The sequence below is a fragment of the Dryobates pubescens genome, chromosome 1 (assembly GCF_014839835.1).
Source record: "Dryobates pubescens isolate bDryPub1 chromosome 1, bDryPub1.pri, whole genome shotgun sequence".
Classification (NCBI taxonomy): domain Eukaryota; kingdom Metazoa; phylum Chordata; class Aves; order Piciformes; family Picidae; genus Dryobates; species Dryobates pubescens.
In genome coordinates, this window is record NC_071612.1 from 47,968,464 (window position 1) to 47,981,020 (window position 12,557).

Genomic DNA, 12,557 nt, shown 5'->3' on the forward strand with positions numbered 1-12,557 from the left:
GCTTGTGTTCATTTCTGTAGACAGCTCAGAGTGGTTCTGAATTGTAAGCTGGCACAGTTGAACGGTATGTCTCAAAATTATTTTGGTCCAGCAACTGAGCTAAGGTGTTGTTTAATGTATCTTCTTTTTCCAATTTCTGTAATTGCTGCTGATCACTGATAAGCTTGGAGTTTGGAATCTTGCCCTTTCATTGGAATGTGGTACTTTGCCTTTACCATGTGGTCTGAATTTCAAGGCATTTTGCATCTTATTTTCTCAGGTACTGGCTAATGAAATTTACTGACAAGGGGGCAGATAGTGTCAAGGTGGAGGAAATAGTCTTCCTGCAGTTTGAGGACAATTGATGGTTTCAGATTGAAATTGTATGTGAGCAGAATTTTGTATAAATGGAAAATGACTCTCTTCAGTCAATATTTGGGCAAAAATACAGTGGAGTAGCTGCATTAAGTTGCCATTTATCTTGGCAGAATGAGCTGAAACCTCAAATGGGATTCATGGCTAGCATCCACCTTACATGGATCACAAAGAATCACTGTAGGAATTTCAGATTTGAGTTTGTATTTCAAGCAAGTCACAGGGATTTAAAAAATAGTACATATGTCCAGTTGGTACATACTCTGTTGCAGTTCTGAGTTTCTTACAAAATACTTTTTCTGTTTGTCAGGCTGACTCAGAGGAGGATGTGGAAGAGCATTCACAAGAGCAAAGGTAAGCAAAACTTAAATGAAGACAAAGTTATTGAAGCTTGTGTTGGTTTTTGCTTTAGGAAATACTGAAGTGTAATTGGACAGACTACTAAAAAGGATTTTTTTTTCTGCTGCATATTAGATTTGCATTACTTGTGACTTACGATTGTTTCAACTGATGTTAATATTATTTTGTCAGCAAAAGCAGAAAATGTGGCTCAGCATATGCAAGGCTGAAAAACCCTTTTGCATCTTCCTCCATTGTCTTTCTAAGCTGCATTAGCTTTTCATCTGTTTATTAATTCTACTTTACTATATATTTTGTAATTAATTTCTTTAAACAAGAAGGCAATTTTCATTTCCAAAAGTGGCATATGTAAATAGTCTAAGAGTCTTAGTGTGCACCAAGACAGGGAGAGAGGTAAAGAAGATAATAATAATGGCCTGCCTTATTTTATAAAATCAGACAAATCCTAAAGCTCTGAAGAACTGTAGCCTCAACTCTGCTGTTTCTGGTAGTATCAGGCCTCCTGTGTTTTCAGGGGGTGGGCAAATAGCATCACAGATTGTTTTTTAAATACTCATTGTTTCCTCTGAGCATCCAGATTAAAATGCTGGGACATCTACCAGTGAAACTCTTCCTTTGGTATGTGTTAATGTGGATACAGCTCTCAGTGCCATGCCAGCCAGAAAGATCACAAGACTTAAAATAAATATGTGTAACACCAACGTGCTCTGATGACTGCAGTTAGCCAGAAATGCTTTTCACATTTATCTCCTGTCCTTGTCCTTAGCTTGGGTTTGATAAAACACAAGCCTTGCTAAGAGCTGGTAGAAGGGGTAAGCATAAGGACAGGAAAGGGATGGTTATGATGTCTGTCCTGCACTGCAGTGCTTCTTTGTGCAGCTTTTGCCTCTTTCTATCCCGTCAGGAGCTGTCTGAACACAGATCTGCATTAGGATTCCTATACCTCCTATCCATGGGAAGGACAAAGTTAGTGTAGAAACAGGATGAGAGGGGTAAAATACTGAATGTTGATGTTTTCCCTGCACAAACAGAACTTTCTGATTTTTCAGATGGGGACTACTGTGGTTTTGATAAAACATTTTCACTGTGTGTGTAAGAATGCCTTTTTTATTGAGAGGTGGTCAGAAGATAGGAGTCTCAAATGCTGTGCTTAAGGTGGTTTTGAGATTTGTTTTTTTTTTTCCTACCAGGCAGAGTGGTGTAATTTTTGAAGAAAAAAAACCCCAAACAAAACCAAACCTAACAAAACCCAAACACCTCCAGCTGCCCATTTTTTCTCTGGAGGTGGATGGAATAACTGGCTACTATAGCAATAATAAAAATATTGTTGAAAGAGAAGTACTACTTAAGACTCAGGATATAGGAAAAAGTGGGCTGACTTTTTTTTCGTCATTCAAGTGCTTAAAGGTATTTTTCTAGTAATTACTCATTTCCAAAGATGAACCATTTTCTGAAAATAAAGTTTGTAAGGTTCACTTGCATGGATGGAAATATCCTTCCATTGTCATACTGAAATGCTTCAGGAAGCTTGCCTAAACACTGGTTTGCGTGCATCTTTTAAACTGTTTTGGTTTGCTGCCACATGTAAACATTGGTCTGTGTATTCTCTGTATGCTCTTGTGGACTTTATGAAGAAGACATAGCAAAAGTATGTTAGGAAGACTAGAATTTATTAGTTTCTTTCCAGATTAACTTTCATTCCCTTGTCTTATATTGCTATATGGTGAAATCATGGGGATTTCCTTTTCCTGTACCAGCAAAACCTGAAAGCTTGCAGCATCTCCATCTCATTATCTGCCAGTGTGCCTTGGGGGAAATCAGCTAAAGCTACTGAAATTGGATATGAAGCTCCTAGAAGCAAAGCACCTTAAAGCAGCCCTATGAACAGAAGTTAATGGAGATAGAGTTCTACATTTTCCCCAGAGCTGAAGAAAGAGTTTAGCATCTTGGGCCATAAAGGAGAAAGTCTCTTCCCAGAACACTTTTAATCAGTTTTTAATTCGGAGTTGATGGGTTCTCTTGGGAGCTTGCTAGCCTACTTGAAAAAAATAATAAATACACGGTCTGTTAACTGACTTTGTCTGCATGTGTATCATAAGAACTTGCATTTGGGGTGGGCTTCTTGGTTTGCTGTTGATTTTGTGGCCGGTGCTCAAGAGGGATATATTATTACCTAATTATTTCAGCCTTAAGCTTAGCTTTAGCAAATGCAGAAGTTCTCATGGAAGCAAAAAGACATCAAAATAGCAGTTTTTGTAAGGAGCTCTTTCAGAGGTGAAGGAGAAATGGTTGATTGGGAGGTCTGTGGGTTTTTAGCTGTCCTGGAAGAGGAAAAAACTTGTTCGCAACTCTTTAAATTCAAATCTAGGATTCCGGCCTTAGCTTGGATGCTACCACAGGTTGGTTTCTGATGTTTTGTATCTCTCTGGATCAGACTCTGAAATAAGAAATGCTGAACGATAGGTACTTGGGTTGGATGTACTGCTTCAGGCCCCAGACATTAACAGTATTCAAGCCATGCATATTTGGACTAGCCTGGACTGGCCTTTCAAAAAAGCTTCAGGTTTCTTTCAAAACCTGCTTCTTAAACTTGACAGTCAGCAGTAAAAAGATGCTTTCCAGAACAACTTTTATTCAGGAAGTTCTGTTAGAGGAAAGTCAATGACAGATCTTAACTGAAAGTTTTGTTGTTTGGTGTTTTTTTGTTTGTTTGGTTTGGTTTTCCTTCATGCTGGTGACTGTTCGTTTGCCTCAGCTGGCAGTAGCAAACTTTGAGGTTTCAGGTGCTTGGTTTTTTATTATGCTTTTGCTAAAGCAGCAGAATGAGTAAAATGCAGAAGTCTGGTACAAGTTAAGGGGCAATACTGTTAGATAATATGCTCAAATGATGCTATCAACATTTTTGGCTTTTAACCTTCAAGGAAGCAGACATTGGACTACAAAAGAAAAAAACCCCAAATTTTCACATGTATGATGTTCTTAATCCTTGATTTTTGAGGACTTCCAGTGAAAGGTCTTTGAGGATCCAGTTTCCCAGGTGACATGTTAAAAGACTGAATGCTATATTCATTTGTAGTCCACAGGAAAGGAAAGCCATACAGTGCTGTGAGTGTGGTGTCTAATTAGCAAGTAGAAGGGTGTTTTCTAGCATTAACCTGTGACAGAATGTATTTTGCTTTGAGTTGATAGGTATCAACTGCTAGGAAAATAATCAGTGTGTTGCATTTAGCTCAGTCAAGCATTTCTGTTGAACTTTGCCTTTAATCACTGGTAGGATGTTTGACCCCATGGACTGGAGGTCCTTGGGGCAGTAGATGGTATCGGCTCCCAGTGGGTTCTTGCTAGGGTGACAGTGCAGCCCCAGGAGTGACAGGTGGTGCCCAGCACTGTTGCTTCTCCTGACTGGCAAGTGGGATTACTCCTAATCCTGTGATTTTATTTTTTTTTTCCTCTGTGAAATAGCAATCCGAATGTGGTAGAGAAATTGGAAGGTAAAGGTATCAAGGGAGTTGCTTGCTAATCACCTGAGAGATAGCAAAGCAGTTAAAGTGCACAGACTGCAAAATTTCTTGGGGCTTCAGCAGATACTTCATAGATACAGTTATTTGCTTCAGGAAAAATGTGGAGTGGCTGGGGAGAAAGTCTGCTTCATCTTGCGAGGACCTATGTAGCAATTTCTCACTGGCCACTGCTTCCTCTCATCTCCAGTCAAGAGGCACAGATGAATATGATGCTATGGACGGACAATTAAGACACTTCAGAGGTGACTCATCCTTCAAAAAACCCTGTGGTTTAGTTCCATAATTTCTGGCAGTCCAGTTCTTGGAAAGTAATGGCATAGAACTGGTGGTATGCCTGTGTAACAGTTCAGTAGCTTGACTGGTGGCTAAGCCAGGAAAGGAAAGATTGAAAAATAGATTAGGATCAAGGGAATTTTTTCTTTTACTTTTTTTTTGACTGGAGAAAGTAAACATTGATTCTTGTTCCAGAAGAAATGTCCAAATATTAAAAAAACCCTACAATGTTTATATTTACTTTTTAAATAACTTTAATGAAGTCAAACTGACTATCCATTGAGAGAGGATTTCAAAGTGAAAAGCTGAAAGGTAGTTTTGATAGTATCAGTGAGTCTTTTAACTCCTTGAAAGGAACCATCCTAACACATTATTTTCAGCCTCAGCTTGTACTGAGTACTGCTAATTATTTAAATTGTCATTAAACTCACCCCCTAAAAGTATTGGAAAAATTACATCAAGGCATTTTCTAGGATATGCAATTTTTGTAGATTTTAGCTTCAAATAGTTTTTAAAGGTTGTTGCTTTTTTTTTTCTTTCCTCCCCCCCTGCCCCAAAGCAGAGATTCATGTGTGTATTAAAAAAAAGAAAAAAAGCTGCATTTCTTGGGAAAACCTTTTTAATCATTATCAATGCACTTCAAAACCTGCCTGGATGCATTCATGTGTGACCTGCTCTGGCAGAGGCGTTTGGACTAGGTGATCTTTTGAGGTTCCTTCCAACCCCTACCATTCTGTGATTCTGTAACATACTTCTACATTAGGCACAGAACAGGTGTTCTTTTCTGGGTTGTACCAACACTTGCTTCAGTATTGGTTAACTTTTGTTTTTAATTGCTAAGTTACTGCTGTTACATCCTAATCACAATTTCATCAAATTACCAAGGGACTACTAATTTAAAGTTTTACTGGCTGCCTAAAGAAACTGAATGTGCTTTGTATAATCCTTAGAAGTAACAGAGTGTAAATGAGATGCACACACCTGCCTGTTACACTTGCATGAAAATCCCTAAGGAGACACCTGTAGGAAACAGGATAATGTGAAGCTAGAATAAAAAAAGCTTACTCAAAAAAATTGCTAGAAGATAGAAAAGTTGTGGAATGTCTTGTGGATGAAACAGATTGTTTTGGAAAGAACTGTCACTGTTACTTTTCCTCTCTTTCCTTACACTTCTGTCAGGCACAGGTAGGGTGTCAGGCTGGACTCTTGCTGTTTTAAGCCTTTATCTCTGTTTTACATGTTGTAATTGCTTCACTGATGAACTTTGCCTTGCTGAACTTTGTATTAAATGCTGCTAGAGACAGCTGTGCCCTCTGTGCATTGCTTCTTCCAAAATATTGGTCCTTTTGCAAAATTGTGTGGCTTGTCTGCTGATACAGGGCATAAAAACTGTTTGATTTTTGGTTATTTTTCATGGGACATTGCATGCTGGTGCTGTGTGCTAGCAAATGAGTCAATGATGCAGTTATTTGCTTCTAAGTTTCTGAATTGAGAGCAGAGAACTATGCCAACTGTGTTGAGGTTTCACACCAGTCTGAGGAGCTGATGCTGTGGCTTTCTAGGATCTGGAGTGAATGGTGAATGAGGCAATCCTGCTGCATTTTGCAAAGAGCTGCCAAGCTTTTGTGCTCATTGTAGGTCCTAGCTGACCTTAACTAAAATATTTTAAAGATAATGTGTGGCAAGATTTAATTACTTTTAATTGTAATTCTATTAATTGTTAAATCCTTGTCTGCTTGCACTGAAATTTCCTACAGCGTATTTCATAGAATCATAAAATTGGTCTGGGTTGGAAGTGACCTCCAAAGGTCATCTAGTCCAACCCATTCTGCACTAAGCAGGGGCATCCTCAACTAGATCAGGTTGACCAGAGCCCTGTTGACCCTCACCTTGAATATCTCTCTTGCTGTTGTGAGCCCACTTGGGCGGGAAGAAGCCCATGGTCAGATCATTGACTGTTTGATCTGTATGTCAGCTTGTACACTGATCTGAAATGGATTTTCTCATTTATGGATAATCTGCCTTTGAGAAATGAAGCCAGTCTTGGTGTGGTAATTGAGAATTGACACCTGTGCTTTCACATGGCTTCCACTGCCTTGGAAAGCCACACAAAACTGTCTTTACCCCAGTTTCTATACTGGTAAAAATAGCAAGAGAGTCTCCTCCCATCTGGGGTTGTAAGGTTGCTGTTTGCACAGGGATTAGTGTATGTGAAAAAGCTGTATTTGTGGTTACATGCTAAAGTTTCTCACATGTATTGACTTGTTTTAAATGGGCAAATAAACTGTGCTTTACATTTTAGTGTCCTTTATCTTCCTTTTCTTCTATTAGTATACTATTTCTTTGCTTTCTTTTTCTGCTTTATAGCTCTTCTGCAGATCCCTTGCATACCTTTTATGGTATACCTACTTTCTTCTTAGTTTCTGTCCAGGCCATACCTCAAATGGTTGTAGTTGTTGTACCGCAGGAGGAAGAGCCTGTCCTGCCCTTTCTGCTGCCTCAGTGCTGTCCCCTGTCTTGTGCAGTCCTATATCAGAAAACTTCTCTGGATTAAAAGCACTTCTTAGTTTTATTTTTGCCAGGTTAATGTTTAGCTGTAATCTGTCTTTGGTTTTGCTGTTGCTTTCTGTGGCAGCAAGAAAATGGGTATGAAGATGCTCTCTTCCTCTTGCTCTTCTGGATGGTTGCCAGACCTGACACCTGCAGGACAGCATCTCTGCTCTGCTGCTCCCAGGGAGGCCTGCTGGTGACTCAGTGTGGTTCTGGTCCAGACCCTGTGGCGTCTTCCTGCTCTTTCCTCAGACATTCTATTAGGGTGGGTGGTCACATGGTAGTACTATTGCCAAGGCTCTCTGCTCCTGTATCAACTGTAGTGCAAGAGGAACTGGGGAAGCATCCAGCCAAATCTGTTGTTCTGTGCAGTGTTGGTGAGATAGTTGAGCAGGTTTATCCATGAAAGTGTGAGGCTGAGAGAATATCTTTTATGTTGGGAGTGATGCCTTGTCAAATGAAGGATTTTGGGTAGGAGAACGATGGAGTAAGTGCATCAGTATGACGGATAGCATTGGAGGTAGTTGATGATGTGGCCAGTCGTACAGCCTGTGCCCCTGTTTGGGAAGTTGAGGGTGAGTGCACACACACACATCAGTGGTGGTGTGTGGTTGGAATCTCACCCCCACCCCGATTTTTGGTAAACCCCTGTGGCCAATGTTTTGGGCAGAGTCCACTCAGAATACATGGTCTTTGGAGTTAGGACAATCCTTTCTCCTGAGGAGAAAGTTCTTCACAGAGAGAGTTGTTAGCCATTGGAATGGGCTGCCCAGGGAGGTGGTGGAGTCACCACCTCTGGAGGTATTCAAGAGGGGATTGGACGTGGCACTTGGTGCCATGGTTTAGTAGTCATGAGGTCTTGAGTGATAGGTTGGACTTGATGATCTTTGAGGTCTCTTCCAACCCTATTGATTCTATGATTCTAGCAGGTGGGACAAAGGCATATGTTTTCTTGTTCCTTGTTCTGTGTTTCAGTACTGGATGCAAAGTCATGTGGGAGCAGAGACAGATCTTGTGGTGGCACTACCTGTTGGAATAGTCATTCTGCAAACACATGGGGAGGGTCAGCTCTTGATGCTAAGCAGCTGTGTGCTGCGTTTTGCACGTCTGCTCTGGAACTTGGCATTTTTCTTGTTAAACTTAACCTGCCTTGTTTTGAAAAAGGGGATGTTAGAACATACTCTGTGTACTTGGGGGGTGGGGGAGGAAGGAAAAGCAAAGAGCTGCTGTGGCCTGTTTTTCCTTGTCCTAATCATTGTAAACTTAGTGTCCTCTTAAGCCCATACCTGCTACTTTTACAATGTAAGTAGTTCAGAATAGGAACTCTCTTCTTATGATTCACACATTTCAGTACACTAATAATAAATTCCAAATGTATGTTAATCCCAGGCTAACCTGATTTGTGGGCAGTGGGCCACAAGAGATTTAGCTTTAGACATCTTTTTTTTAGTAAATTATTTTTACTCCCTTAATAGCTGCATCTTCACTGTTCTTAAGAGGGTTTAAGTTGCAGTAATTTTAATTTTACTATGTGTTTAAATGATAGACATCTGGAATAACATACTAATCTCAAAAAACCTGCAAGTTGATTCTGTATAGGTATGTAGCTTCATAGTCTTTCTGCTGTTGAAGATTGGCAAATTGTGACAAAACAGAAAACCCCAAAACAATGGCTTGCTCACTTGCAGGAATTTCCAGTGTACTTATGAATCATCAACCACAGCACACTGGCTTGATATTTTTTTAATTTTGGTTTTTTATTGAATAAGCCAAACAGATTTCAGGTAACTTTATATTTTGATACAATACAACAGTCTTATAAGCAACGCTGTTACTTGCCTCTCATCTTCCTAGAGAGTTAAAGATAGCACTGACCTAGCTTATAATGCCTCATGTTTTTGTTTTTTTTTTTTTGACTAAGAAATGTGCTCTGGAACAGCTGTGCTCCTGCCCTGGCAGTGGCTCTGAGTACAGGACTTAGAGGCAAGTGGGTGAAGGAGCCTTGCCAGTGATGTTGGAGTTAGCCAAAGCCATAGTAACTTAAATAAAACACGGATAGGATAGAATAAAACAAAGCAGTTAGCTCATTTGTACCCCGTTCAGTTGTGGCCTAAGTTTAGAGAAACATCTTATTTATATTGTCTTAAACATATATATATATATATTTTTTAATCCCCTTTCTTCAGCTGCTGCTTTGGGAAGGCACCTTTTTTTTTGGTACTGCTTATTGTAGAATGATCAAATCCCCTCTTCACAGAATAGTCCTGCCCACTTCAGGGAGAGGAAAGGTATTAGCAAATGCATGTGTATTAATTCCTTTGCAGAGTTCTGAGTGTCCACTGCATACTTGCTTTATATTTGTTGAAGAGTTTTGCTTCAATCATCTAGGAGAAATTTGGTCAGTGTGAATAATTTGTCTGCTTGTCCTCTCAGTTGTCCACCCTTCTGTGTTACTTCCAGGCTGCCACCTGAGATAAGGAAGACAGGGAGGCGAAGCTGGCTGTGCTAATAGTCATCTTATCTTCCTTTCCACCTCTCTTTGCCCCCTAAAGTGGTGTACAGATAAACTACCCTTGGGGGTTTTTTGTGTGTGTCTTAGTGACTTTTAGAAAGTGCAATGGAAACCTGATTAGACAAGGGCAACTCAGGATATTTTTTTGTGTGTACAAATCAGATCTTGTTCTCTGCAGAACAAACAGATTTTATACAAATTTTAAATACAGGAATTTCTCAATCAGAAACAATCATCACAAAGTTTTTTTTTTGCTTGGAAACCATTTTCCCTTCTCTCCCCTTTATCCTTATAATTCTAAGACAAGGGTGAGAAGTGATTTTTCATGAAGTTCTTATGGTAGCCTTCTCTGCTTCAGGATACTGTTGCAGTACGTTGTGAGCTGCACTCAGTGGTTTCCCATCTTGCCTGCTTGGATACCAGAACTCCACAGATCCCGAAATTACAAAATCTGAAGTGCAAAATAATGTTTTTTTGTAACTTCCTCTTAAAAGCCAACTTCAAAACTTTGTGAAGACACATTAAGCTGTAAGAACCTGGAAGTAAAAATCAGAGGGTTAGGATAATGTCTCATTTTCAGTGCTGTTGAAAGCATGGACCATGTTGACTCTGATTCATGGGTTTGTTGTTTCAGTTAGAAGCTGGGCTTTCTGAGCAAGAAAGTTTTGTTTAAATGTTTATTTGCAACAGTGTGCTCCCTAAGGAAACATGACAAATAGAGAAAACAACTCGCTCTTTTTTTTAAGCCTAGAAACTGTTCTTTTGGTGATGCAGCAATGTGCTGAGCTTGCATTATAAAAGACCTCAGTTCCTTTGCAGTCCTGAGATTTGAAACTGGTCTGGCCTTTGGAGATGGTCATGGTTTAATCCCAGATGGCAATTTATATACAGTAGGATGATAATTTGACACACTTCAAAATGCTTGGTAAGTCTTTCAGGAACCTGAATGATTCTGTTGTCACATCTCTCTGCTCTTCCGTCTCAAAAAAAAAAGAAGTTCTAATTAAGTGGTCTCTGCTTTGCAAAGAATATAGAGATAAATGACCAGTTTGTAATTGGCTTAATTTTTGCTACTGTCTGCCTTGTTGGTGGCACACATTTATATCCTGAGTGGGAATTTCCCAGCTCTTTGTAATCAAGTGTGAATGCTGATGCCTGATCTAATGGAAGGTTAATAGCCTCTCTTTAGCCTCTCTTGTTTTACTGTTCTTGGTTCTTTTCTGTGCCCCACGAATGCTGCCATGTTCTTACAGCCCTGTTTCCCCTCCTGATTTACTGGAAAGCTTCTCCCAGTCATCTGTGAGATGAGTTTATGCTTCAAAAGCTTTTGTGGGTCCTGACAGGGTCCAAAAAGGGATTGTTATACAGACACTCATATGTCCAGAAGCTCGAGAAGACAGCTGTCACTACAAGTGCTGCCATCAGCTCCTGCACACTTCTTTCAGAGCTGACAGTGTTTGGCAAGCAGTGGATTCAAATGCTAATGCTAAATGTTTCTTGTAAGTTTGTTGGCTTACTGAGGTCTTGACCTTTCCTGGAGAGCCACTTCAATTATATCTGTGATTTCTGGTTAATCAAAATTAAGCTAAAAAGCCACCTGGGATCCTGCTTCCTGCTGGTGCTCTTTAACCTGTGAGCACTTGAGGAGAGTTCCTCTATGGACAGCATGTGGATTTGGTGGGTTCAAGGACCTTTTTGCAGTCCTTCAGCTGTAGGTATTTCTTATCAGTGAGAACAGAAATGGGTTCAGCTGTCATGTATCAAACTAAAACTGGGCCATATGAATGCATGTGTATGTGCTTGAATGCCATCTGGCATTTAGGACACTGATCCATGTTTGTTGGAGCAGTATGTTGTGCTGCTGCTGGGAATACACTTGGAACAAAGAAGGACTTTGGAGACTTACTTGACTCTGAGCCAGTAGTCTCTGTGATGTGTTTATCACTGGAGAGAGAAAAAACAGATGCATGATTGTTTCTGTATTATTTACAAGGAGGATCCTTTGTATGGTTTCCAGGGTCTTGAGGTTCCTGTATATTGTGCTGCCTTTTAACTCCATTGCTGTAATGTGCTGGGATGAGAGGTGCAGTTGCTGTAATTCAAAACACACGTGTGGTGTTTTTTAAGGCTCTTAGACCCTCTGGCTGCTCTGTGTTAATTACTCGTCTGTTACAGGCTGGCCATCTTATGGACAGGTGAAGCCCATGGATACATTTCACTCCATTTGAAACCCATCTTCATATTATAGTGTTAGCGGAAGAGTTGTAAGGACAGTAACCAGGCAGAGTTGACCTGCCTTGTGTCCTGGAGCTGGTCCTTGGAGACTGGCAGGATCCACCCCAACCTGCTGGTATGTGATATTGCCTGTGGAGAAGCTCTCTTGCTGGGCAATGGTGAAAGAGTAGTTTCAAGACAAAGCTTTTGGTGTTGAAAGGTTGGTCACTTCCAGCTGCTGCAGTGAGAGAGAAAGAGGTTTCACCAGAGAATTGTGAAGGAGCTTAATTTAGTGGCTTTGAATTGCCCTCAGGAGCAGCCTATTTCTTTTAGTCTTTTTGGAAGGAGAGGGAATGGCAGGCTTCCTAATTTTGGAGCTCAGAGAGAGTGCTTGCATCCCCTCAAGCTCTCCTGTCTTTGCTGCTTCCTCTGTGACCTGCAGTTTCCCCTTCTCACCGAGGCTAAGACAGCAGGTGATGTTGCAATAACTTTTTCAGAACCCACTATTGCTGACTTGCACAGTGAGTCTGGCCTGCCCTCCCCATGCTGTTTTTTGTACAGGTTTGGAGACTTGAGATGCCCAGCCTTGTTCTGGGGCAGCAGCTGTGGCTGGCAGTCTGCACCTTGGGTACTGCAAGAGTTTCTGCTGCAGCCACCAGACCTTCCCTGGGGAGCAGCTGTGGCTGGCAGCTCCTATCTGCTTCAGTGTGCAGAGTGCTTCTCTTCAGCCTGCTCCTGCTTCCTGAGGCTCAGAGCAGTGTGTTGGTTAAGGC

General features: G+C 40.7%; 1 protein-coding gene across 1 annotated transcript in view; it reads left to right on the plus strand.

Moving 5' to 3' along the window:
• The window catches only part of TMEM131L (transmembrane 131 like), an 85,984-nt gene that overhangs the window by 7,195 nt on the left and 66,232 nt on the right, over positions 1 to 12,557 (plus strand). The window contains exon 3 of the mRNA XM_054165391.1: positions 665 to 708. Coding sequence (XP_054021366.1) covers positions 665 to 708 — 44 coding nt within the window. The remainder of the gene's footprint in view (positions 1 to 664; positions 709 to 12,557) is intronic.